The sequence below is a fragment of the Schistocerca piceifrons genome, chromosome 3, assembly GCF_021461385.2.
Source record: "Schistocerca piceifrons isolate TAMUIC-IGC-003096 chromosome 3, iqSchPice1.1, whole genome shotgun sequence".
NCBI lineage: Eukaryota > Metazoa > Arthropoda > Insecta > Orthoptera > Acrididae > Schistocerca > Schistocerca piceifrons.
Window position 1 is genome coordinate 446,179,492 of NC_060140.1, and position 27,586 is coordinate 446,207,077.

At 46.0% G+C, this 27,586-nt stretch overlaps 1 protein-coding gene across 4 annotated transcripts in view; it reads left to right on the top strand.

The window, feature by feature from the left end:
• LOC124788252 (hornerin) overlaps positions 1-27,586 on the top strand; it is a 299,601-nt gene that overhangs the window by 239,301 nt on the left and 32,714 nt on the right. For all 4 annotated transcript variants that reach the window (XM_047255445.1, XM_047255447.1, XM_047255448.1 and 1 more), the window contains 4 exons: positions 10,654-10,932; positions 13,632-14,362; positions 22,968-23,676; positions 25,863-27,082. In XM_047255445.1, the coding sequence (XP_047111401.1) occupies positions 10,654-10,932; positions 13,632-14,362; positions 22,968-23,676; positions 25,863-27,082 (2,939 nt within the window). The remainder of the gene's footprint in view (positions 1-10,653; positions 10,933-13,631; positions 14,363-22,967; positions 23,677-25,862; positions 27,083-27,586) is intronic.

Below are 27,586 nucleotides of genomic sequence, written 5' to 3' on the forward strand. Positions count from 1 at the left end.
TTTCAGTGATATTCACAAATTTACGAGAGACAGTGAAGTGAAAACGAGACATATTGAAAAAAGTAAGTAAACTGTTTATTATTTCAAAAATAATCGACTTAACTGTTAATAAATTTGTCCCACTGTGAACAAACCGATCAGTGCCTTCATGAAGAAATGTTTGCGGTGGCCTACGGAACCATGATTGTACCCAGGCGTGTACATCCTCGTCCGAAACAAATCGACGGCCGCAAATGTTTTTCTTCGGGGCTCCAAAAATAACGAATTCTCATAGGAGAAACCGGAACTTAATGAAAGACGTGTATGGGCTTCCCATCGAAGCTTTTGCAGTGTAGTCGAAACAACCTGCCAACAACATCACGACTCACATGATGCCAAGGAAATTTCGAGCACGTTGCAGAAGTTGCATAGCGAAACCCTTGCAGAGCCTCCATTAAGTGCCGCTCTCTTCCCACGCGATTTATGATTTCCATATTTTTGAGCCCTGCCTCACAGTAGGATATCTGTTAGCAAAATATGACAGTATACATGTGATGTGTAACGACAGTGAAAGAAGCCTGTGCCCAATACAGTGCCACAAGTTCCTCCAAAAAATCGTAATACAACATACACACACAAATGTCATACCAACAAATATAAATCCACCTGATGATGGAGGTTTAAACCTTTAAAACCCGTCGGGGAGATAAATAAACTGTGACTGGCAACAGTAAATTTGTTGGTTCATTTACGGATAAATGTATTAACACTTCTGGCTACTACTTTTGAAACAGTAAACAGTTACCCTACGTTTCTTCCGTCTGTCTTGTTTTCGTTGATTGCCCCTTATACATTCCTGTTGAAGTTTCTTTGCACTAGAGTCCCACAGTTACATTGCCACCAGGTAAAAAACGTGGCTCACACATGTTCCATTAATCGTAATTCCTTCATAGTTTTCGCAGTTCAAGAATATGAAAACTCCTTCTGAGTACCCGGAATTCCGGTGATAGAAAATCTACTTCTCTTCTTTAAATTATGAGTTTTCCACTGTCTTCATGCAGTCTAATAAAAGCGGTAACTATGATATGGGTATTCATCAGGATACAAAGATATGTCGAATCGAATAACAGCCTTGTTTGTCGAGGGTTTAGCACAGATTTTGTGGATAATGGGTCGAAATCATTCAGAATATATGAACACCATAACGTAGTGGACGTCGTCATTAGTGCGAGACCTTAATTGTGAGCCGATTTTTCTTTCCGTGTATAATGGTAGAGTATTACTTTCGGACATAATCACTATTAAAACTGTTACATTCAAATATAAAACTGCTTTTATATCCCCTCTGCGAACTGTAAAAGTATACAACAATAATTGTGAAGAACCTTGTTACACTATGTGATCAAAAGTATCCGGACGCCTGGCTGAAAACGACTTACAACTTCGTGGAGCCCTCCATAGGTAATGCTAGAATTAAATACGGTATTGGCCCACCCTTAGCCTTGATGACAGCTTCCACTCTCGCAGGCATACTTTCAATCAGGTCTGGAAGGTTTCTTGGGGAATGGCAGCCCATTCTTCACTGACTGCTACACTGAGGAGAGGTATCGATGTCGGTCGGTGAGGCCTGGCACGAAGTAGGCGTTCCAAAACATCCCAGAAGTGTTCTATAGGATTCAGGTTAGGACTCTGCACAGGCCAGTCCATTACAGGGATGTTACTGTAATGTAACCACTCCGCCACAGGCCGCGCATTATGAACAGGTGCTCGATCGTCTTGAAAGATGCAGTCGCCATCCCCGCTCAGCAGTGGGAAGCAAGAAGGTGCTTAAAACATCAATTTAAATCTGTGATGTGACAGTGCCACGCAAAACAACAAGGGGTGAAAGCCCCCTCCATGAAAAACACGACCACACCAAAATACCACCGCCTCCGAATGTTACTGTTGGCACGCTGGTAGATGACGTTCACAGGGCATTCACCATACCCCCACCCTGCCGTCAGATCGCCACATTGTATACCGTGGTTCGTCACTCCACACAACCATTTTTCTTCACTCCACACAACCATTTTTCACTGTTCAATCGTCCAAAGTTTACGCTCCTTACACCACGCGAGGTGTCGTTTGGCATTTACCGACGTGATGTGTGGCTTATGAGCTGCCGCTCGATTATGAAATCCAATTTTTCTCACCTCCCGCCTAACTGTCATAGTACTTGCAGTGGATCCTGATGCAGTTTGGAATTCCTGTGTGATGGTCTGGATAGATCTCTGCGTATTACACATCACGACCCTCTTCAAATGTCGGCGGTCTCTGTCAGTCAACAGATGAGGTCGGCCTGTACACTTTTGTGCTGTACGTGTACCTTCACGTTTCTTCTTCACTATCACATCGGAAACAGTGGACCTAGGGATGTTTGTGAGAGTGGAAATCTCGCATACAGACGTATGACACAAGTGACACCCAATCACCTGACCACGTTCGAAGTCCGTGCGTTCCGTGGAGCGCCCCATTCTGCTCTCTCACGATGTCTAATGACTACTGAGGTCGCTGGTATGAAGTACGTGGCAACAGGTGGCAGCACAATGGACGTAATATGAAAAACACATGATTTTGGGGGTGTCCGGATACTTTTTATCACATAGTGTATGTAGCAAAGTCCGATACGAGTAAGTTATTGTGAATTTCTCTTCCAATTTCTAGAATACGTTACGCTCCAAGAAATGATAACTAAACTGGTATCAAATGCAGTCGGGCAGACAGAACTACAGGATTTGTAGAATTAGCTGTGCGACTACAACACTGAATAAATCAAAACCTAGTTTCTTCGTTCTCTCGGCGCACGGATGCGAAAATGGAAGCTGAGGAAATAAGTGAGCACAGTATTTAAAAGCAGTCCACTTTGCTCGGTAGTACTTACTAGGGTCTCGGTATTGAGTACGTACGAGATGGCTCCTGTTCTCGAGCCAGTCTAGAGCAAATTGTTGGAATAGGGGAGGACATCACGTGACTGGAAAAAAGCGCCATTGGTCGGCAGAACTACAGACCTGCGTCTTGTTCATCTGTTGTAGAATTATGGAGGATATACTGTGAACGCATGTGATGATTTTTCTAGAAACTGAAGAATTCTTGTTCCGGAATCAGTATGCTTTCCATAAGCTCTAATGCTGTGAAATCCAGTTTGTTTTGTTCGTTCGCTGGATCCAGGAGTCGGAGCTCTGATTTATGCTGCTTTTCTGACTTCCTGAAAGCCTTCGATACAGTTCCGTACCTTCAATTAGCAAACAAAATGCGAGAGTTCGTAATATCCAAGAAAATATACGACTGGATGGAAGATTTCCCACGAAACGTGACTCAATATGTCGTTCTTAATGGGTAGACATCACGAGAAACGAAGGTAGTGTGGCAGCACGCCTGATGATGTACTTACTATCTGGAAGATAGCGCCTGCGGTCCTATGTTGTTGTTCACAAAGGACCGAGTTGTGTACAGGGACGCGGCGGCGACTGAAGCTTGTTACGAAATGCGTGGACAGCAGTTAGTTGTTTAGGGCCTGGTGGGAATATTGTCAGCTGATTCTAAACATAAACAAATGTTAAAATTTTGAACTTAGCTGCTGTTCAGTAACGGTGAATGTAAATGAATGATTTGAGAGACTTAGCCAACGAGTTGACTGGCTGGTACGTATTTTGTGTGGCCATGAGCCGCATAGCACCAGCCAGATACGGGACGTTTCACTGACTTTTAGTTCCATGTACATTATAATGTGAAGACTTTTAAGCTTAGCCCAACCCCAATGGGAAATGATTTTTAACGGATTTATTTGATCTTGCTTATGGTCACAGATACAGCGTTACTTGACAAGAGCTTCTAGACTCTGAAATTTGTCCTCGCCAATATATGATTTTGCATCTATATGTACTTCTGAGGAATAGAATTTTACAGTTGTTGAAACCATGGTCAATGGTTGTTAATGCAACATATTTGCTGAGTCTTTCAAATCACACATAAAGAAATGTAATGTAATGTGCGTAAATAAAGGAAAATATTCGGTATCGTTTGACCACGCGATTGGCCATCAGTTACCGAAATCAGTAATGGCGCTCAAGTATCTGGAAGTGTGTGTAAGGAGAGGTTTAATGTGCAACAAGTTGGCTCTGAGCACTATGCGACTTAACTGCTGAGGTCATCAGTCGCCTAGAACTTAGAACTAATTAAACCTAACTAACCTAAGGACATCACACACATCCATGCCCGAGGCAGGATTCGAACCTGCGACCGTAGCGGTCACGCGGTTCCAAACTGAAGCGCCTAGAACCGCACGGCCACACCGGCCGGCTGTGCAACAAGTACAACCTTGGATAAGGAACATGCGAGACTCAGATTTATTGGAAGAATTCTAAGCACGAGTCTTTCACAGATCAAAGAGTTCGCTTACAACACTCTCACTCAAGCAGTTATACACTCCAGGTAGTCAGGATAGTTATAAAGTGCATGAAACATGTTTAAAAAATCGACTCTATATAATGCAAGAATGACACAAATATAAATGACAAGGTCTCAAAAGTTTTATTTTTGGGAGGGGGAGGGGGGAGGGGACGGGGGGGGGGGGGGCGGGAGGGTATCCGTCGATCGCAGTTGCTGGAAATGACGATGAACCAAGCAAAGAAAAAATTTTATGTGCCGGAATTTGCCCGTTGCCAATCGGTAGTAAGTCTGCAAAGAGCTTTCCGCGGCAAGTTTCACAGGACACCACCAGTTTACAAAAGCGTAGTGGAGTGATACACGAAATTTAAGAAGGACGGTTGGTTGTGCGATGCAAACTATTCGAGACGACCGGGCGTGTCGGAATAGACAGTGGATTATGTGAGGGACGTTACGAAGACCCACGAAGGCTACCTATCGACTAAGCGCAGAACTAAGCCCTCGTCAGCCAAAAGTGTGGAATATCCTTCGTAAGCGATTAAGAGTCAAGCAGCACAAATTGCAGCTTCTGCAAGCAATAAGCCAAGACGACAAACTGCGCCGCCAGCAGTTCTGCGCTGATGTGCGGAATCAACTCGAAAACGACGATTTCGCAATTAGATTGATCTTCAGTGATGAAGCCACTCTTCGTCTTTCGCGAAAGGTCAACCGATACAACTCACTCATATGGCGACAAAGAATCCACAAGCAACTGTCGAATACGTCCAGGATGCCACGAAAATTAATAAGTTCTACGCTGTATGCAACAAGACAGTCAATGGACCCTTCTTCAATGAGGAAACTGCCAATGGTAACACCTGTCTCGACATCTCTATAATTGTAGCTCATGCAACAAATTGAAACGCTACAGATTGAAACTGATAGCAAGCATTTCATCTTTTAATAAAGTGGCGTCCTCCAAATTTTTATATTTATATATGAGAGTACCCCAATTATCCGTTGTTGCGGCCGCTGACTTGACACTACTCGATTCGGGTGGTCACAACGGCCGCCAGATTTGACGCCCTGCGATATTTTCTTGTGGGACTACGTCAAGAATAGTGTTTATTTTCCACCTCTACCACAAAAGCTCTAAGACTTACAACATCGCATCACAGTAGCTGTTCTTACCGTCACTCCTGATATGCTGGTTCGGGTACGGCCAGAATCTGATTATATGTGTGCCCTGTGACGAAGAGTGAACGAATAGAACATTTATAAATACTGTAAGAAACTAAGAGTGTTTGCATTTGAAATATTGCATTTTTTGTTAAGTTGTTCTTGGCAATTTAAGTGTACAGATGAAATGTTTCATGGACTTTATAATTATCTTGTATTGTTCGTGTGTCTACGACCATTACGTAGTTCGATTAAAGGAAGAGGCGGAAAAGAGTCAAAGAATAGCAGCACCATTCTTTACGGATTTGCTTAGTCAACGTGAGAGTGGCACAGAGATGCTCAAAGTCCTGCAAGATAATTGGCGTGCTTTATGGACAGCATTACTCGTAAAATTCTGAGAGCCGACGTTCCAAACCGAATCAAACAAAATGGTGCTTCCTCTAATAGACACACTGACGGGAAAAAATCGCAGCACCGAGAAGAGAGTGTACGACACAAACGAAAGTTTGGTATGCGTGTGTCAACATCTGAAAGATGATACTTATTCTGATTTCGCGCCAGTCGCATGAGAGTGGCGCCAGTAGCGCCAATAGCGCCAATATGAGGATGCAAATCAGTTTTAAATACTTTGAGACTGGACGTAGTGAGTCGATGTTAGTCAAGAATGCCTTTAAGGCAACAAAGAGCCATTATCAATATTCTACTGAGTTTGAACGAGGTCGTGTAATAGGACTACAGGAAGCTGGATGTTCCTTCAGGGATAGTGCAGAGAGACTTGGCAGGAATGTAGCCACTGTACATGATTGCTGGCAGCGTTGGTCACTGGAATGTATGGTAGCAAGAAGATCGGGCTCTGGACGACCACGTGGCACTACCGAGAGGGAAGGTCATCGTGTTCGGCGTACGGCTCTCACGCTTTGTACTGCATCTGCAGCAGCAATTTGAGCAGCATTTGGCATCACAGTAACACAACGAGCTGTTATAAATCGGTTGCTTCAAGGACAGCTCAGAGCCAGAAACCCCGGTAGCGTGCATTCCATTGACCCCAAACCATCGCCATTTTCGACTTCAGTAGTGTCAAACGAGAGCTCATTGGAGGGCAGGTTGGAGGTCAGTTGTGTTTTCTGATGGAAGCTCGTTCTGTCTCGGTGTCAGTGATGGCCGTGTTTTGATTAGGAGGCCAGTTGAGGGCCTGTAACCAACCTGTCTGCGTGCTAGACACACTGGACCTATACCCGGAGTTATGGTCTGGGTTGCGATTTTGTATGACAGCAGGAGCATTCTAGCCGTCATTCCACATACCCTGACTGCAAATTTGTACGTCAGAGTGGTGATTCGACCTGTTGTGCTGCCATTCATGAACAGCGTTCCCTGAAGTGTTGTCAAACAAGCTAACGATCGCCCATATTCACCTGTTGTAATTCACTATGCTCTACAAAGTATCAACATGTTACCTTGGCATGTTCGATCACCGAACCTGTCTCCAATCGGGCACTTACGGAACATCGTCGGACAAAAATTTCGTTATCATCCATGAACAGCATTAACCTTGCCTGTATTGACCGAACGAGTACAACAGACTTGGAAGCCCATCCCACAAACTGACATTCAGCACCCGTAAAACACAAAGCATGCACCTTTGCATGCTTGTGTTCGGTAATCTGGGGGGTTACACCGATTATTAATGTACTACCATTTCACATTTGCAATGGCTTATCTCGCGCTTACATAAACCTGTGACCTCCCAGTGTTAATCACTTAAATGTGTTACCTAAGCAAATGTATTCCCGAAATTTCATTACTCTACATTAATTATTTTTTGGAGTTGCAAATTTTTCGTCAGTGTATCTTGCGTAATGACCACAAGGCTAAAGCTAGAGAAACGCCACACACTGCACAGTGACTTACGGTGCACAAATTTATTTTATTTATTACTTATCACTTTCCTTGAAACCACTTGAACCAACGACATATGGCCATGGAACGAATCAGTACATGGTTTACACAGTTAAAATTAGAAAATGTATAATCCAAAGAAAATAATGAAATAAAGGGAAAAATTTTGAGCGAGAGTAAAATGAGCTTCGTAATTACCATTTCCTTCGCTGAGCGTGTTCTTGACAAGTCCCCAAAGTAGTCCCAAAATGTGGTACCATAGACGATAATACAGCGCATGTAAGCAAAGTAAATAAGCCTTAGCCTTTCAGAGTGAGAGATAGTACAGATTATTCTTCTAGTGTAGGTAGCAGCATTCAATATTTCCACAACATCTTGATGGTTCCAAGAAAGTTACCCATTTACACATTCCGAAGGACTTTGTGACAAAAGATTTCGCTTTTACACGAGCTCCGCGTCAGAAACTGTATGTTGAGTTTAGTTGCAGTCCAGTGTCAATCTCTTCTCTGAATGCCTCTAGTTGAAGTTACCAACTAGTTAAATTATTTACATTGCATTCTTCGTTGTTCAAAATAAGTATAGTATCACCTGCAAAGAGAAATAATTTTCGAATCATCTGTCTTGTTTATTGACAGATCATTAATATGCGTCAAGAAATGTAGCGGACCCAGAACAGCAGCCCTCGTGGTACCTCCCCCTCCCCCCGCACACTTTACATAAGCTCATTCAGATTCAAATCTCTTCCCTGTTTGTGAACCCTAGAGAAAAACCTTCTGCTTTCTGATTTCAAAATATGAAGTGAGGATTGGCTGAGTTTTCTTCCCTGGTCCCATAACGTCATAATGTTCCAACGTATGCAAAAGTGTTGCATGGACCACACAATCAAATACTTGTGTTAAATCAAAGAACACAATTACTCTTCTCAACCTATCATTTTCCCGGCTTCTTTCTCAGACTCAAAAGAATAAACGGTATTTTCTGTGGATACTTGTTCCGTGGAGCTGAAGCTGCGAGTCTGACAACAAATTAGGTGCTCTGAATTGTGCCATTGCTCTCCTATACACTGCTTTCTAAAAACTGTTAAAAATGCCGGTAGCATAGAAACTGGCCGTTAATTGTCTTTAGTAACTCTTTATCCTTTTATGTAAACTGGTTTCCGAACTAATACAAGAAGAACTACATTTCATAAGCCTTTTTCATTTTTCATCATTTCTAAGGAAGTCTCTACTTCCTAGAGCTCTAATAATTGATTCAGTTTCATTGTTTCTTATTTCTTGTAGATTCAAGTAGTATAATTATCTCGGACCACTAGCTTTAAAGAGTTCTATATACTTAACTGTATAATAAATTTTTGGTCTGACACGTCGACTATTGACAAAAAGTGATTATTCAATAGTTTGCACGACTCTAGTGGATTACTACCGTTTCTTTAATTTTCATACACAACCGGTGTAATATGTTCAGCACCCATTATCTACCCTGATATCTCTTCGACAATTGATCATAGACACTGATGGAAGTGGAAAGTGTTACACTACGAATACGATGAGGGAACGCTACGAAGATGATACTTCCGTATTCCCAAGCCTGTCCTACATGTTGATTAAAATTTCATACTTATTCATGCTTATCTTCTCATTCCTGCAGATGAAGACTGGTTTGGCTACATGATGACTACTGGGTGTGTCTAACGTTAATGGAACTTTTCGGGTAAAGATCACAATAAAGCATATCCAAAAGACGTGCACGTGTAGCTCATCGCCATTTTCGGACTTTGAGAAAGATAGAATCATTGGTATAAGGGACATGGGAGCATTGTACCAACAAATTACACAGACATTGGCCATAGTGCAAAGAATGCAGAATAAATCAATGGGGACGATATGGATAAAAATGTGGCAAGAAGAGCATCACCAGTTCCTTTGAAGAGGACCACCCCACGAGAAGATAGTAGGATTGTTCGACTGATTCTGGTGAAGTGACAGGTGATAAAGCTGAAATCGGGGAGCAGAGTGTCAGCACGATTTGTCGACAACAGACTACTAAAAGCTGGGCTGAAGTTTCTAGTTGCGTCTTTACCCGATGAAACCATGCCGCAGATTTACATGGAGTAGAGCCAGAGGCAACTGGTGCAATGAGAGGCATTCTCTGGTATTCAGCGATGAGTCTCGCTTTTGTTTGTGAGAGTTAGATCGCCGCCAACGTGTTCACTTGAAAGGCTAGTAAGAGGTCACGATGACCAGTGCTTCTCGAGAGCCTCGCCTCTCCAATTTCTGCAATTATGCTGTGGGATGCTATTGTATATAACAAAACGACTGATCCGGAAATTGTTGAAGGAAGGCTGGATGGTTGCTAGTATATGGCAAGAATGGTAAATTCTGTTTTCGTAACCTTCATGTCCAGGGTGACTAATGACAGATTTCAGCAGGATAATGCTAGTTCACGCTACAAACGCCTTAAAAACTGTCCATATGCTTGACTGGCCTGCCCAGTCCCCTAATTTATCAACAATAGAGCATGTCTGGGATGGAAAGTCGCATACTTCTTACCAGCCCCCATCTAGCACTCTCTTTCAACTGACAAAGGATATGTTTCGGAAACAGCCAGAAATTTCTCAGTTTGAAAATCAGAGGCTGTTTGCTTCAGTGCCACAACGAATACAAGAATGTAAAACATGTGATAAGGAGATAATGTAGTCATGAAACATGTTGTAGTAAATGTATCACAAGTTTGACAACAGGTGCGTAACAGTCTCAGTACTGAAAATGTATTTGTTCCCTTGTCAACTGATGTTGATGTTCGAATGGAATAGATATTAATGCCGGCTATGTCACGAACATCTCCACAAAGTTTGACAAACATCAGACTGGTTCTATGTGACGTACACCTTCTATTTCCGACAGTCTAGTTTCGCTTACAGTTCGATTGATGTAAAGTATTGTTTTAGTCTGCCAGAAGGCGTTCTTCAGCGCTTTCAGTTTTGTCAGTAGCGAAATTCTTTAACTTGGTTGACACTGTCCAAGCTCGCGTTTGCGCATACATGGTATACGATTGCCGATTACGTATCCAGATGGAGCTGTAGAAGCATGCATGATTAATGATGGTGAGAAGCTAGTATCGTATGTTGTAATTTCTTTCGACATAATCCGATGGCACCCTTCTTGAAACTGACTGAACATTCTCGTACGATTGCAGGTGAAATGTCCGGAATGCCGGGCGGAACACCGCATCCCGTACCAGGGCGTGCAGGGCTACCCCACCAACGTCACCCTGCAGCGCTTCCTGGAGCTGCACATCGAGATCACGGGAGAGCTGCCGGACCCCACCAGCGGCCAGATCATGGAGCGCTGCTCCGTCTGCTCGGAGAAATCCTACTGTTCGCTCTGCGTCCACTGCGACAAGAAGGTCTGTGCCGACTGCAAGGGCGCCCACATGGACATCCTACGCCGCGAGATCACCCGCATCAACAACCAGGTAACGCCAACTCTTACTCTCCCCGACAGAAGCAATACTGTCGCACAGAACCGTGTGCCGGTAATAAAGCGCTTACTCTTCTCTGACCCTACACTTCGTTGTCTCTACAAAACATTTCCAACAGTCCAATTTCTCATCCACTACAGCCCATTTCCGCAGTTTCTCCATGATTCCATCGATCACTTGGTTCTTGGTCGACCCCGTCCTCTTAGACTTTCCATCTAATATTCTTCTCTCTACTTCCGAATCATTCACCCGAGCCATGTGCCCCACCCATCTCAATCCAGCTGATTTCGCTATTATTCTATTAGGTGGCTGGCTCTTCCTATATAGTATACGACTCAAGATAGTATCTCGTCCCCCATTTTCCTTTTTCACAGGCTGGGCCAACGATTCATTGATGTGCCTGTTTCCCAAAGGCATCTAGCATTCCAACACCTTTTCATATTAATGACTAAGTTTTCTAGGCATATGTAACCACTTATCTTATGAATGTGAGTTAAAAATTGTCAGCAACATATTCTTTAGTGCAAAATAAGATCTGCTGTCTTCTATTAATCTTTGTTTTATTTCATAAGATACAGCATTTGTGTAGGTAACTGTCGATTCTGGATATTTTAGTTAATCAACTCTTTCGAAAGTATAATTGCACAAAGGTATTGAGGGTGGCAGGTTCTCCTTGCTTGCTCTCCCACTAGCCATACATTTTGTTTTCTGCGAGTTCATATTCAATTCCATATTCCTGCTGACCTGCTGAAGTGTGATGAATGTAGCTACCATTGCCTTCCAGATTCTTGCAATTATCTATATATTTAATCTGCACAAGCAAGTATCTCTACGGATTTTCAGAAGATCATTCCCCTGATTAGCAAGTTTGCATCCTTCTTAGAAGTGCGCAGCTCGTGGTCTAGTGGCTAGCGTTGCTGCCTCTGGAACACGGCGTCCTGGGTTCGATTCCCACTAGGGTTGGGGATTTTCTCTGCCCGAGGACTGGGTGTTTGTGTTGTCCTCATCACCTCATCATCATAAATCATGACTGTGGCTACAGTGGACTGTGTAAAAAATTGGACTGCGAAAAAATTGGGACTTTGTACGGAAGCTGATGACCGCGCAGTTGAGCGCCCTGCAAACCATACATCATCATCCTTCTTAACGTTCTCCTAGGCAATATTAAAAAGGAAACACGCAGCCCATCACCGTGCCTTACACCGTCTTGTACGACTGTGTCTAATGGATCAGACACAATTCCTCCCATTCAAATATTATTGTGTACCTCATGCTTAACAATTATCCGGGAGTTGCTAGTTCAGTCCAAGCAGGGTACAGTTGCTCTCTATTCGTGTATCGTATTTTCTGTGAGGTTGAATTTAGGGACAAGCCCAGCATTTGCCCAAATGATCGTGGAAATCCGACTAAACAGCCTCCTCCCCCCTCTTACACACATACACTCACACACACACACACACACACACACACACACACACACCACCCTCGACCAAAGTTTTCGGGAGATTTCCTTCGATTAATATGCGAATGCTGGAACTCCCTTCCCAAATATTCCCAACTGGTATTCCGCCTGCCCTACCCCAAGTGTACTCAGACATTAGGCTCAAAAACCGCGACTCTTTAAACGATCGGAACTCACACAGCCGGCTCTGCCGGTTGGAGTAAAGAATGAAAATTAAAAACAAAAAAATTGAACTACAACAATTTAATTTCTTCTTCACTGCCCTAATATGTATTAATTTCCAGTATAGGCTGCTATACGTTTATGAAGGCATAATGAATCCAAAACACTGGTTATGGCACTTCAGAACTCAGGCAACAAGTAAACCAGATAGTGACAGGCATCAGTTGTACAAAATATCGAAATATTCCTACATTACCCTCGAAAAGTTTGTAAACATCTTGCTGCGTATTATAATGGAGTAATATCGGAATGAGCTATGTGAGTAATTGGTTAGAATACAGAATAGCATGCTCAAATAACGATTAATAATGAATCTTACAATATTGTACAGATAACTATTGGACATATACGTACATATTGGTACATACTGATATCGCTCAGTTTCATATAAACTGACTTTACCTGTCCAAACGACGTACCTCTACATAGCCTGAGTTCTCAAATGTTCCGCCCCTAACGTGACAAACTAGTTTTGATTTTTTAGTCACTTAATGTTAGACAAGTTTGAACTACTGTCCTATCTCCAGAAAAAATTTTTCATTCAGCAGTGGCCAATGATAAAGTGGAGAGGGACTGTGCCTTTACGCCATATTTTTTTTTTTTTTTTTTTTTATAGCTCTAGTGGCGAGTTGCTGTACTGCGGCACGTGAAATTCAAAGGGTACCAGCATTGGACACTAGTACCTGAAAAGAAACAAACATTAATTGTCTAACTTCAGTTTTAGAGCTGACAATTATAAGTTTATGACAACTCCTGGCCGGCCGGGGTGGCCGAGCGGTTCTAGGCGCTACAGTCTGGAACCGCGCGACCGCTACGGTTGCAGGTTCGAATCCTGCCTCGGGCTTCGATGTGTGTGATGTCCTTAGGTTAGTTCGGTTTAAGTAGTTCTAAGTTTTAGGGGACTGATGACCTCAGCAGTTGAGTCCCATAGTGCTCAGAGCCATTTGAACCATTTTTGAACAACTCCTGTGTAAACTTTTGACTACATAACCAACACATTTTTGTGCAGGTGCGGAGAGGGATTCACCGATTACAAGACGCCCTATCCCTCGTGGAGAAGAATCAGATCACACTGCTGAATAACTGCACGTCAGTAACAGAAGAAATAGATGAGATCTACCGCCGGCTGATGAAGGCGCTGAAGGACCGAACCGAGTCGCTGCGGTCAGAAATCGAGCGCTACCAGAGCACGGAGCAGCGCAACCTGCGCACCCTCAAGGACAACCTGGAGCAGGAGCTCTCCAACATCCAGAGCAACTGCGAGCTCGCCGACAAGCACATGAACGACAACGTCGACTGGGACGACTGCGAGCTCATGGACGCCAAGGAGATCTTCCTCAAGACGGTCGAGTTCATCCGCAACTTCGAGTACGAGAACGTCGACTACACGCGCAGGGTTCGCTTCTCGATGGCGACGGACCCGAACCAGCTGGTGCTGCACGTGGCGAACTACGGAGACCTGACCATCGCGTCACCCTACCCGAGTATGGCCGCCCCGGGCGTGGGGGGCAGTGGCGGCGGCGGAGGCGGGCTGTTGCAGCCGCCGGCCGCAGGCCCGGGTCTGATGCGGTCCAAGAGCGACCACCGGCTGGCGTCGCAGTTCCGCCAGGAGGAGCGCGGTGGCTACTTCGATGGGGAGGGAGGCGGGCCGTCGGCAGGTGGCCGAGCGTCGCCTCTCGGCGGTCGCAAGTTCGGCGAGCGCTACAGCAGCCGCGGCTACGGCGGCGGCGAATCTTCGAGGTAAAAGTCGCAATCTAGTCTAAACTACGAGTTACGTTCAAGTTGTAACACCTCCAATTTATTTTCTCACGACTTGAAACAGAAAGATGCAACTGGTTTTGAAACAAGCTTGCACTCGTTGTGGATGCGTGACAGAGATGGCAGCATTGTACAGCACACAGAGGCGTGCGTGAGGACTGACTCTGATACGTAATATGGCGAAAATTGTCCTCCAGGTGGGTGCCACGAATGATGGCTGTCGGATGACCACATGGTTGCGTGCGTGGCTTGTTTCCAGGCAATGTTGACGCGTGATGCGGTATGGATCGGGTTTCTTTTCATCGATTGTAAGAATGTATGAGACATGGTTGCTTTTACCCAATTAGCGTACCAGACTCCTAACGAAGCGTTCGCAGCGGCCATGGAATCATGCCGTCAACGTTGCGAAAAATGCATACAACTGCATGGACATTACTTCGCAAAGGCTCACAGTTTTCGTGTGATGTCTATGAGAAAAAAATCGGAGGTGTTATGATTTGAATGCGCCACGTGTATTGCTTCTGGAACGGCTGGCTCAAAGTGTTTACAGATGGATCGGAAACACTAGGCGTCTCCTCGAGAACAGGATTCTAGATGAGGTATACATGTAGGGCCGATCCTATTGCTACCCATAGAAAACTCCGTGCCGTGTTATTAGCTGCCTTACAGGCAGGCACAGATCCAAAGCAGGGGGGAGGGGTGTCATTAGGCTCATAAACCCCCCCCCCCCCTGCCCATAAACAGTATTTTACTAGAACCATTTATATTTTCATTTATATTAATTTCCACAAATTTCAGGTCTCTCTCGGAGAATACTGTATCGTGTGAACTAAGAGTCTCCAAAATAGAAATAAATTTAAAAAATTACAAACTTCTTTTACTCCGAATATTTTTCAGTGGCGTTTTTGAGATTACGCTATGTGCATTTATCTGCAACATTAATGGCTTTAGAAAACATTAAAACGCAGAAAGGCGCCTTTTCGCAGCCTGATCAGTCCGACTACCAACAATAAATCTGACACTGTGAGTCCACAACCGGAACCGGAAAACTACCGGAAACCGAAGAACCGCAAAACAGAGGGGGGAAAGATGTTACACTAAAGAAAACTAACAGATAGACTAAATTTCCCAAACGTAGGTGGAAGAGACAGAAAGATACAGAATTCCAACCATTTATATGCTTGCGAAGCTGTAGCCTGCAGATTTGTGTTCACAATCTTAGAGCTAAGTGAAATACTGAAATGGCCAGTGCATAGTCCGACTTTATATCGTACAAATTATCAAGTTGTCGAAGCTGTATAAGTTTGCTGCAATTATAGTTCTTAAAACATTTTCATGGCTCAGGAATTTCTCACATTTTTGGACAAATATTTTTCAGCAATGTATTTGTTGATCAAACTATATAAAATATAGCATACAGGGTGAATTTTTCCATCTTGTAGAAACTCTAGAGATTGATCGATGAGAGGATACGGAACATAAGAGGTCTAATGAACTTTTGCCCGGAAATGCATGGTTTCTATGCTAGAGATTATTTATTCAATCATACTTTGTTACGGAGACTGCGATCTAATATGCGCTTTACCATGCAGCCACAATTACAATATGCGTGGCTTCCTTCTACAAGGTGGTACCGTTCCTCTTACGTCATGCCATAGCTCCCTCTCCTGTCATAGTAATTGGTGATGTTGTGTCCGATGCGCTTCTCTTGCTGACTCACCTTATAGTGGATACCATGTAGAGTTGTACACAATTGTTCCGTATTCGAATCGAGAGCTTGCCGACATGGTGTTTACTTACGAAAAGGCAAAAGGCAGCGGGCGGCGGACAGCAAGGCTGTATCAGGAGACCTATCCCCGCCGACAACAGTCACAACACTCAATGTCTGCAATAATGTTTCGCCGTTTGTCTGACACAGGGTCGTTCCAGGAAGCAGGAAATCATGAAGGACATATTCGAAATGTTCTTACACCAGACTTGGAGGAAAATGGGATTAACTCTCTGGAAGGCGACCGCCGCGTCAGTACCAGTCAGCTGGTCTACCAGTACAGGGTAGGCCAGACGACCGTGTGGAACATCTCCATGACAGTTGTTACTACTCTTATCACTTACAGCGTGTGCAGAGCTTACTAGCGACAGACTTTCCACATCGGGAGCAATTTTGTCACTGGTTTCTTCACCAGGCAACTACCATTCCTGGATTTGTGTCATCCATCGTATTAACACATGAGGCCACCTTTACGCGGAGTGGTATCTTCAGCTTTCATAACAGTCATCTGTGGGATAGTGCAGAATCCTCATGGTATGGTAACAGAGAATCATAAGCGTCGGTGCAGTCGGAATGTATGGGCTGGGATAATTGGCGACCGTATTTTAGGACCACTCTTACTTCCACGCCGTGTAACAGGCCGGAATTTTCGGCGTTTCTTGCATGTGACCTTGCCTCTCCCGCTGGAAGAAGTGCGATTGATGATTCGAAGGGTTATGTGGCCGCTTCGCTGTTAACGTCCCGAAGCATCTCAATAGTGCCTTCCTTGGCCGATGTACCGGGGTCCCGTTGTTGGCCTGCTCGTTCATCGGACCTCAGCACGGGCGGTTTCTGGTTATGGTGGTATCAAAACTATCGTGTATGCAGAGCACTTTCCAGATGTGGAGATACATGAGCAGCGTATTGATACTGTCGTTGACGGTATTTGGATGCAGCCTGGCCAGTGTGAACATGTGAGGCAGAACATACTATGGCACGTACGCGCTTCCGTTGAGGAACATGAGAACCATTTTCAACACACACTGTAACTGCGGCTGGACGGTGCAGTCTTTCAAATAATGTAGTTGTTGTGGCGGTCTTCAGTCCTGAGACTGGTTTGATGCAGCTCTCCATGCTACCCTATCCTGTGCAAGCTTCTTCATCTCCCAATACTTACTGCAACCTACATCCTTCTGAATATGCTTAGTGTGTTCATCTCTTGGTCTCCCTCTACGATTTTTACCCTCCACCCGGCCCTCCAATACTAAATTTGTGATCCCCTGATGCCTCAGAACATGCCCTACCAACCGGTCCCTTCTTCTTGTCAACTTGTGCCTCTTCTCCCCAATTCTATTCAATACCTCCTCATTAGTTATGTGATCTCCCCATCTAATCTTCAGCACTCTTTTGTAGCACCACATTTCGAAAGCTTCTATTCTCTTCTTGTCCAAACTATTTATCGCCCATGTTTCACTTCCATTCATGGCTACACTCCATACAAATACTTTCAGAAACGACTTCCTGACACTTAAATCTATACTCTATGTTAACAAATTTCTCTTCTTCAGAAAAGCTTTCCTTCCCATTGCCAGTCTACATTTTATATCCTCTCTACTTCGACCGTCATCAGTTATTTTGCTCCCCAAATAGCAAAACTCCTTTACTACTTTAAGTGTCTCCTTTCCTAATCTAATTCCCTCAGCATCACCCGACTTAATTCGACTACATTCCATTACCCTCGTTTTGCTTTTGTTGATGTTCATCTTATATCCTCCTTTCAAGACACTGTCCATTCCGTTCAACTGCTCTTTCAAGTCCTTTGCTGTCTCTGACAGAATTACAATGTCATCGGTGAACCTCAAAGTTTTTATTTCTTCTCCATGGATTTTAATACCTACTCCGAATTTTTCTTTTGTTTCCTACACTGCTTGCTCAATATACAGATTGAATAGCATCGGGGAGAGGCTACAACCCTGTCTCACTCCCTTCCCAGCCACTGCTCCCCTTTCATGCCCCTCGACTCTTATAACTGCCATCTGGTTTCTGTACAAATTGTAAATAGCTCCCTGTATTTTATCCCTGCCACCTTTAGAATTTGAAAGAGAGTATCCCAGTCAACATTGTCAAAAGCTTGCTCTAAGTAGGTTTGCCTTTCCTTAATCTTTCTTCTAAGATAAGTCGTAGGGTCAGCATTGCCTCACGTGTTCCAACACTGACTGAATAAATTGTGTCTAGGATGGGAACAATGCATTTCTGGACGTAAGTGCATTAGACTCTTTTTGTTCCGTATCCTCTCATCTATCAATCCCTAGAGTTCGTACACAGTGGAAAGAAATCACCCTGTAAAATAATAATAATATACTGTTAATATTTTTAAAATCTTAGGAATCCGTGGCTTGTTGAAAGCGAGGGTGACGGAAAGCTACATTTGGAGGGAGCAGGGCAGCAACAAATGTGAACCTCCCGACGGCTGAACCCTAGATTTGCAAATGCTTGCAAACGATATTATATGTAAGAGAGCTAAAGTAGACAGAATAATGATATGTACAGATACCGACGGTGCTCTTTTGTCGCCGGCCGGAGTGGCCGTGCGGTTCTAGGCCCTACAGTCTGGAAACGCGTGACCGCTACGGTCGCAGGTTCGAATCCTGCCTTGGGCGTGGATGTGTGTGATGTCCTTAGGTTAGTTAGGTTTAAGTAGTTCTAAGTTCTAGGTGGCTGATGACCACAGCAGTTAAGTCATATAGTGCTCAGAGCCATTTGAGCCATTTTTTGAGCTCTTTTGTCCTTGAAAGTGCAGCTTCGGTAAAAGCTGCAAACTATCCTAAGACATCTAATGAGATCGAAAGATCTCCATAAATCGGTTGGCTTGGGATCCCGAACTACATTGACGCCAAAAGTAATGGACTCAGTAACTGTCTTTCCAAGAAGATGCAAAGCCTTGCACCAATTATAAGATCTCTCCCCGCTGTGATTACTATCGACGGCTTATAGTTGAGACAAAAGCAGAATGGTCGTCGTTATGTAGTAAGGACACTATTTAAAGGAACTTGTTACTGAGCTACGCAAACAGAGTGCATACCTGGTAAGTGAAGGTTCCTAAATTCCGTTCTTAAAGGGGTAGGAAGCCGCCATCACTAACAGATTGAAAGCAGGACACTTGGCTACCGGCCGTGCGGCCGAGTGGTTCTAGGCACTTCAGTCTGGAACCGCGCGACCGCTACAGCCGCAGGTTCGAATCCTGCTTCGGGCATGGATGTGTGAAATGTCCTTAGTTAGTTTGGTTGAAGTAGTTGTACGTTCTAGGGGACTGATGATCTCAGATGTTAAGTTCCATAGTGCTCAGAGCCATTTGAAGCATCTGAACTTGCCTACCAACAGAACGAAACACTTGTTAAAATTAATAATCTCTCCAAACTGCAATTGCTGTAGAGCTGACATACTACATTCTTATGGAAATGAGTAATATATGAGAAAATAGAGGAAGAAAACACTGCGTGAAGGGATGAAACTTATTGATTATTTCTGACACTGATTAGGTCAAAATTCTTCGAAGTATTAAATGTTCCAAGTGTCTGTAAATTCCTTAGACTTCGAAAGATGGTTCCTTAATGCCACTTTAAGTTAACATGAATGCAAGAGATCCTGGGTTCAAGTCCCAGTCCAGCAAACTAATTCCGCACAAAGTCCCGATGCAGTTGATATAACTTCTTCCTTTCCTTTCTTCCCCGTCCCCCTTCAATTTACCTGACATATGCAACAGCTGCAGATCTTGTGAGGTGTCCGTTCTTTCGGACAGACTGCTTGTCTGTTCTTTCCGACAAGCAGTTTGTCCGAAAAAACAGAGACTATATATTCACATAATCGATTCGCCTCAACGGGAAATGAATCCACAACCATCTGTGCGGACGCACATTTGCGTCCTTCGTCCAGAGGTAATCTGAAAATTAGAAAGCTTGGAGGAACTGGACGGGTACAACAGATAGGTGGGAAAGTGAGTTGGAGGGGGAGCCTGCCGAGATAGTTGGCGCATTTGCACTGGACACTGCAGGTGGCGCAGTGGTTAATGCATCTGCCTAGCAAGCAGGAGATCCCAGGTTCAAGTGCCGCTCCGGCCCCCATTTCTTCTCGTCGGCGCTGATTCCGCACAAAGTCGCGATTCACGATGCAGCTGGTATCATTAATTCCTTTCATGTCTCCCCCTTCCCCTTCAGTTTATATTAGATTTTTACTTAATATCCTGTTAGTTTCTTCATTAGTTATTTTAAAGAAAGCTGAACTTGATTGACACAATGTTTTGTTTCTTCATACTCATGACAAAATGTTATAAAATTTAATTTTAAAAATTTCACCTTGTTCATCTTATACGTCCCATCCATTACACTCTCGTTGTTGTCAGCTCGTAGATTTCTTCCTTCCCTTGTATCCTAAAGCGGGAAATGGTACGAATCAAGAAACTGTATTTACCTGTCTCTCGCAAGGTTTTCTATCGATAATAATCACTAATTGTTACTGTTAGCTTTCTCCACTATAATCACACTTCACACAATAGTACATACCACTGCTTTTAAGTGAGCTATCTGATCAGCACTTTAATTAAACGTTGAAGCACTTCGCGCTGCCAGCTTTCTTATCATCCGCAGGCGAATCATCTGTAAGTCCCGTAATCGACCCGTACAAACATTCATTCTGACAGCTGGCCAACGATTCTGGCGAGAGACTAACACTGCCCAAGGCTCTAAGCTCAGGACAAAACTCAGCCGTTGTTGTAGCTGGAAAGGCAGTTTTACGTATACCTACAACTCGCAGACGTTACCACTCGCTAGACTCATGAGTACTTAGTGACAGACGGATGAGGTAAAAGGAGTGAGCATAGAGGACACTAGTGTGTCCCCTTGTCGAGTACCACTCGGATGTTTGAGATTCGCTCTAGGTCGTATTACGAAGACATCGAAGCACTTCAGAGGATGGCTGCTAGGTTCGTTACCGGCAGAGTCGAAAAAGACGCATGTATTACGGATATGCTTCGGGGACTCAAATGGGAATCACTGGAGGGAAAGCGACGTTCTTTTCGAGTAGAATTACTGAGGAAATTTAGAGAACGGAAACTTGAGGCTGACTGCAGAACTATTCTATTACCGCCAACGTACATTTAGCGTAATGACCACGATGGTAAGATTATAAAGATTAGTGCACGAACGGAGGAACATGGATAAAGGTTTTTCCCCCGCTCTGTTGGCAAGTGAAACAGAGAAGGAAATGGCTAGTAGTAGTATACGATATCCTCCGACACACACCATACGGTGGCTCGCTGAGTATGTATGTAGATGAAGAGGTGTAAGAACAGTAATCTTATAACTTTTTATCTACACTACTGGCCATTAAAATTGCTACACCAAGAAGAAATTCAGATGATAAACGGGTATTCATTGGACAAATATATTATACTACAACTGACATGTGATTACATTTTCACGCAATTTGGGTGCATAGATCCTGAGAAATCAGTACCCAGAACACCCACCTCTGGCCGTAATAACGGCCTTGATACGCCTGGGCATTGAGTCAGAGCTTGGATGGCGTGCACAGGTACAGCTGCCCATGAAGCTTCAACACGATACCACAGTTCATCAAGAGTAGTGACTGGCACATTGTGACGAGCCAGTTGCTCGGTCACCATTGGCCAGACGTTTTCAATTGGTGAGAGATCTGTAGCATGTGCTGGCCAGGGCAGCAGTCGAACATTTTCTGTATACAGAAAGGCCCGTACAGGACCTGCAACATGCGGTCGTGCATTATCCTGCTGAAATGTAGGATTTCGCAGGTATCGAATGAAGGGTAGAGCCACGGGTCGTAACACATCTGAAATGTAACGTCCACTGTTCAAAGTGCCGTCAATGCGAACAAGAGGTGACCGGGACGTGTAACCAATGGCACCCCATACCATCATGCCAGGTGATACGCCAGTATGGCGATGGCGAATATACGCTTCCAATGTGCGCTCACCGCGATGTCGCCACACACGGATGCGACCATCATGATGCTGTAAACAGAACCTGGAATCACCCGCAAAAATGACGTTTTGACATTTGTGCAGCCATGTTCGTCGTTGAGTACCTGTCTGTGACGCAGCGTCCAGGGTAGCCGAGCTGATAGTCCACGCTGCTGCAAACGTCGTCGAACTGTTCGTGCAGATGGTTGTTGTCTTGCAAACGGCCCCATCAGTTGACTCAGGGATCGAGATATGGCTGCACGATCCGTTACATCTATGCGGATAAGACGCCTGTCATCTCGACTGCTAGTGATACGAGGCCGTTGGGATCCAGCACGGCGTTCCGTAATACCGTCCTGAACCCACCGATTCCATATTCTGCAAACTGTCATCGGCTCTTGTCCAACGCGAGCAGCAATGTCGCGATATGATAAACCGCAGTCGCGATAGGCTACAATCCGACCGTTATCAAAGTAGGAAACGTGATGGTACGCATTTCTCCTCCTTACATGAGGCATCACAACAACGTTTCACCAGGCAACGCAGGTCAACTGCTGTTTGTGAATGAAATATCGGTTGGAAGCTTTCCTCATGTCAGCACGTTGTAGGTGTCGCCACTTGCGCTAACCTTGTGTGAATGCTCTGAAAAGCTAATCATTTGCATATCACAGCATCTTCTTGCAGTCGGTTAAATTTCGCGTCTGTAGCACGTCATCTTCGTGGTGTAGCAATTTTAATGGCCAGTAGTGTATAATGTAGTCACGTTTTTGCTCACGTTTCTGAATCTTGTGCTTCGTTGTATGGAGCATTACCCAGATTCATTGGAAATAAAATAAAACTATTTGCAGGTACGGCCGTGGCGGCGACGACTACAGCCGTGGCGGCGGCGGTGGCGACTACGAGTACGACGAGGGCGGCGGCAGCGGGGGGCGCGCCAGTCGGCGCTACCGCTCCCGGCTGGCGTCGCGGCACCTCGGCGGCGGCGACGGCGACTCCGACAACGACGCCGTCGGCGTGGGCGGCCGCTCCGTGCGCTTCTCCGGCGACTGCGGGGGCGGCGGTGGCGGCGGCGGCGGAGGGCCGTCGCACCACGGCAAGGAGCGGGAGCGCGTGCTCGACACGGAGGACGCGTCCCGCGGCCCGCTCAGCGGCATCACGCGCCTGCTCGACTCGCCGCGCGTCATGAAGCGGCTGCAGGAGTCCGAGCAGCGCGGCAAGAAGCGCGACAAGGAGCCGGCACCGGCGCCCGCGCCGCAGGCGGCGCCCAAGGCGGCCAGCGCGCCCGCCAAGAGGGCGCCCGCCGCGCGGCAGGTCAGCGAGGACGACGAGATATCCAAGATCAAGAAGCAGAACAAGGCGTCCGGCAGCGGCGGCGAGGCGGCGGCCACCACGGCTGCCGCCGCCGACACCACCACCACCACCACCACGACGGCGTCGCCGAGGCCGCAGTCGGAGCGCGTCGCGGCGCTCAAGCAGCAGCGCAGCACCGACGCCGGCAGCGAGGATTCCTCCTCGGCCGAGCAGGCGCGCAGGACGCCGCCCGCCACCGTGCAAGAGGTGAGCAGCCCCGAGCTGCCAGAGGACGGCCAGCCCGACTGGTGGCTATAGTTCGGCCTCGGCGGCCGGGAGGCCCCAAACACCGGCCTCAGCGTGCTTCGCTGTGTGGCCGGTCTCACATCAGCCGTACCTCTCTCGAAGAACGGTTACTTTTCTCACGAGGTCTAAACTGCGATCTCCAATCGACAAGTATTTCTCTATTGTGCTACAAATATTGGACAAATTTTCTTTTCCCTCATTTAAATCCCTAATCGAGTGGATAGTGCGAGGCACTGTAAAATTCTGCCTCCTTTTCAGGCAGCTACGTAAGGGGAATCCCAATCGGAAAAGTTTGGAAGCAATTGCCGGTTTCCACATTTCCCTCACGACCGAGGGCAACCTCATTAAGACTTTATTTGGAACTGAGGACTGATCTCCCTACGTCACTAGTATGCCAGCCAAACAACAGGGCGTCTTTCGATACCAAACTTCTAGGCTTGTGAGCGTTCACATACTGTACATTTACTAAGTTGTACCAGTCAAATGCGTATTTATTCTCCTGTTGGATTACTAACTTACGTCGCATTCGTGTGACTTTTCCCCTATTGGCTGTGATAAAGAGAAAGCGATAATTAGTGAGAGAACTGTGATCTCTAGCCTTAGGAGACGGAATGACAGTATCACCAGTTACTTTTGTTGTGTGTGATGATAGCAAGCTAGCACATCCGCTCAAACTGAACTAAATGGTGATTCTTCTAACCTGGCGTTAAACCTTGTCTAAGTGGGAAGAAATTAAGAATACGTCACCCTAGAGCATAAATGACGCCAGTTTAGCACAAACAAGTTTAAAATCCTCAAACACCTTTTTACATTTCCAGAAGATACAGTTAATTTGAAAAATTTGCACACTAGGCACATCAGACATTCTCATCTCATGAAAAAGCCAGTGTGCTCTATAAAACTGCTAAGTATTCTTTTATTCCCTTATATAGCCTGTAGTCCTGATAGGAAAGTATGCTGAAAGTAGATGACGTAACAAACGTGAACATGCAGTTTAAATTGAATTTTCGAACTTCCCAATTTCAATTTCTCTTTTTCTAGGCGTCTGTTTCGGACCTGTAAGAAACATGATAAGAAGTGCAGCTGAAGCAATGCAAACGTGTACTTTTATTGCTTAGCTACCATTCCTTAACAAACTATTTCACCTCACAAGAATATGTCGTACATTCTGTCGTAATGCTTCCGCATGATGTAATAACGCGAGACAATTAGAGTATATTACTGAGTCCGTCGCTTGACAGAAAGGAGTGTGTTGTCATGACTAAAATGAGCTACATGTCCCTTAAGTGTTTAAGTTTGTATATATATTGTTGTGTATAAAACTCTTTACAATTCTTAGCAAACTAATTAATTATTAATAGCTTTGTAACAATTTTATATTTAGATTTTTTTGATAGCTGATTTTTAAATTTTTGTCTGTGTCCAATATTTTTCAAAAGTTTTTTTCTCCTGGGGCTGTTTTTAATTCCATGTTAACTTACAGGTTGTTGTACAGTAACAGTTCTTCGGACTAATACCGTTTTGTCAATATAACGTTAATGATCGCAGAGATCTGTTCGTTATGGTGCGTAGTTTCCTTATTCTTCTCCACACTGTGCTTGTATGGCTGACGATCATTGTGTCAAATGCTATGATATGACTAAGTGAAGTGTTTACTTGCCTGTGAATCCTGTCTTCCCCCTACAGTCCATTCCTGTAGTAGATGACCAGCTAATAACTAACGATACCACATTATGACCTTCGGTGGCATTGCTGACAGCGACCTCTCTCCGAACAGTGTAGTTTCCCTTGTTAATATTTCCTGACAAAGAATACTTCCCGTGGATTCTTTGTTGAGGTTACGTGCTCAGAAACAGTTATCTGTTTTTTTCCTGTTGAAAAAATATCCAGTATTATTGAAAATTCCCTGGAATACTCATCAGAGCATGGAAATTCATGCCTGAAGCTCTTGATCGACAGTCATTTCCTGATTAGGAGCTTACTGAAGCTTTCCGAAATACGACAAGCTTTACTAGCCGCATTACTCTCTGTGGTGTATGCGAGATTTTTCATATCGGGGAGCTGTAGGTCGGACATGCGTTAAAAGACGGCCCCAGGAGGAGAACTGAGAGAAAGAGCGAAGATAGTGACTCTTGCTGGAATACCAGGTTGCGACCAGCGACGGAGAATCGGACGACACGTCTTCGGCTGCAGGCGTCAACACGACGACCACGTCGGCTCAGCGCAAGACTTCCACGGGAACGGCGACCGGGGCTGGCCGCAGGACGTCCGACGCCGGTACTAAGAAGCCGGCGGTGCGGTCGGCGAGTTCGGAATCCAGCACGTCTTCCGAGTCGTCTTCCAGCGCCGCTGCCTCCCCCGTGCGCACCACGGCACCGGCGACCACCGCCGCCTCTGCCGGAGCAGACAGTAGCGGCACTTCGACGGCGCGAGGCCGCGGCGCCTCTGGCGGTTTCCAGAGCCGTTTCCTCGCCAACCGCCAGCAAGCGGCTGCAGCCGCGGCTGCAGCAGCCTCCTCCACGAAGGAGGAGGACGAGGACGAAGAGGAGACGGAGACCAGCTCCGACTCGGAAGAGACCGAATCCGAAGAAGAGTCGGAGGACGAGACGGCGAAGAAGAAAACAGCGGAACCGGCGTCGACGTCATCGTCGTCGACGCGCGCCGTCGACCGCACAGATATCGGACCGCTGCTGGCCCGCAGTGCGAACGCGCGGGACACGTCGGACGCCCCCGCTACTTCGTCGAGGAGGAGGGACAGCCGCGACGAAGGCGGCTCGTCCACCGCCGGATACCGCCGCTACAGTACCGACGCGTCGTCGACTCCCAGCTACCGTTACGGTGCCAACAAGGACAAGGATAAAGAGGAGACGGGCAGCAAGTACCTGAGCCGCGGCAGGGCCGCGCAGCAAGAAGACGACACGCCGTCCTCCCGGTACGGCAGCAGCGGCTACACCAGCCGATTCCTCAACAAGAGCAAGAGCTCGGCGGCGCTCTCGCCCGAGGAGGACTCCGACTCGCGCAAGTACGGCGCCGGCAGCAGCAGCAGCACCGCCTCCGCGGCAGCTGGCGCCGACGATTCCTCCAGCAGGTACCCCAGTGGGCGGTCGCGCTACGCCGCGCTCAAGGACCGGCGGTCGCGGCTCGCGCGCAGCCGCAGCACGCACAACTTCGGCGGCGACGACCAGGACGAGCAGGACGACAGCCCCTCGTCGCCGACGTCGTCCGGCATGCCCGCCTCCTACCTGCCATCGCGCTACGCAGCCGGCTCGTCCACAGCTGACCTGGCGCGCAGCCGTTCCACCCACGCGCTCAAGTCACGCGAGAACTCGCCTGAACGGCCGAGCCCCTCCGGCTCTGGAGCCTCAGGGTAAGCGTTTGATTGTAATCTCATAGCTCCTAGCCGGCCGGAGTGGCCGAGCGGTTCTAGGCGCTTCAGTCTCGAACCGCGTGACCGCTACGGTCGCAGGTTCGAATCCTGCCTCGGGCATGTATGTGTGTGATGATCTTAGGTTAGTTAGGTTTAAGTAGTTCTAAGTTCTACGGGCCGGCCAGGGTGGCCGAGCGGTTCTAGGCGCTTCAGTCTTGAACCGCGCGATCGGTACGGTTACAGGTTCGAATCCTGCCTCGGGCATGGACGTGTGTGATGTCCTTAGGTTAGTTAGGTTTAAGTAGTTCTAGGGGACTGATGACCTCAGATGTTGAGTTCAAAAATGGTTCTAATGGCTCTGAGCACTATGGGACTTACCTTCTGAGGTCATCAGTCCCTTAGAACTTAGAACTACTTAAACCTAACCAACCTAAGGACATCACACACATCCATGCGCGAGGCAGGTTTCGAACCTGCGACCGTAGCGGTCACGTGGTTCCAGAC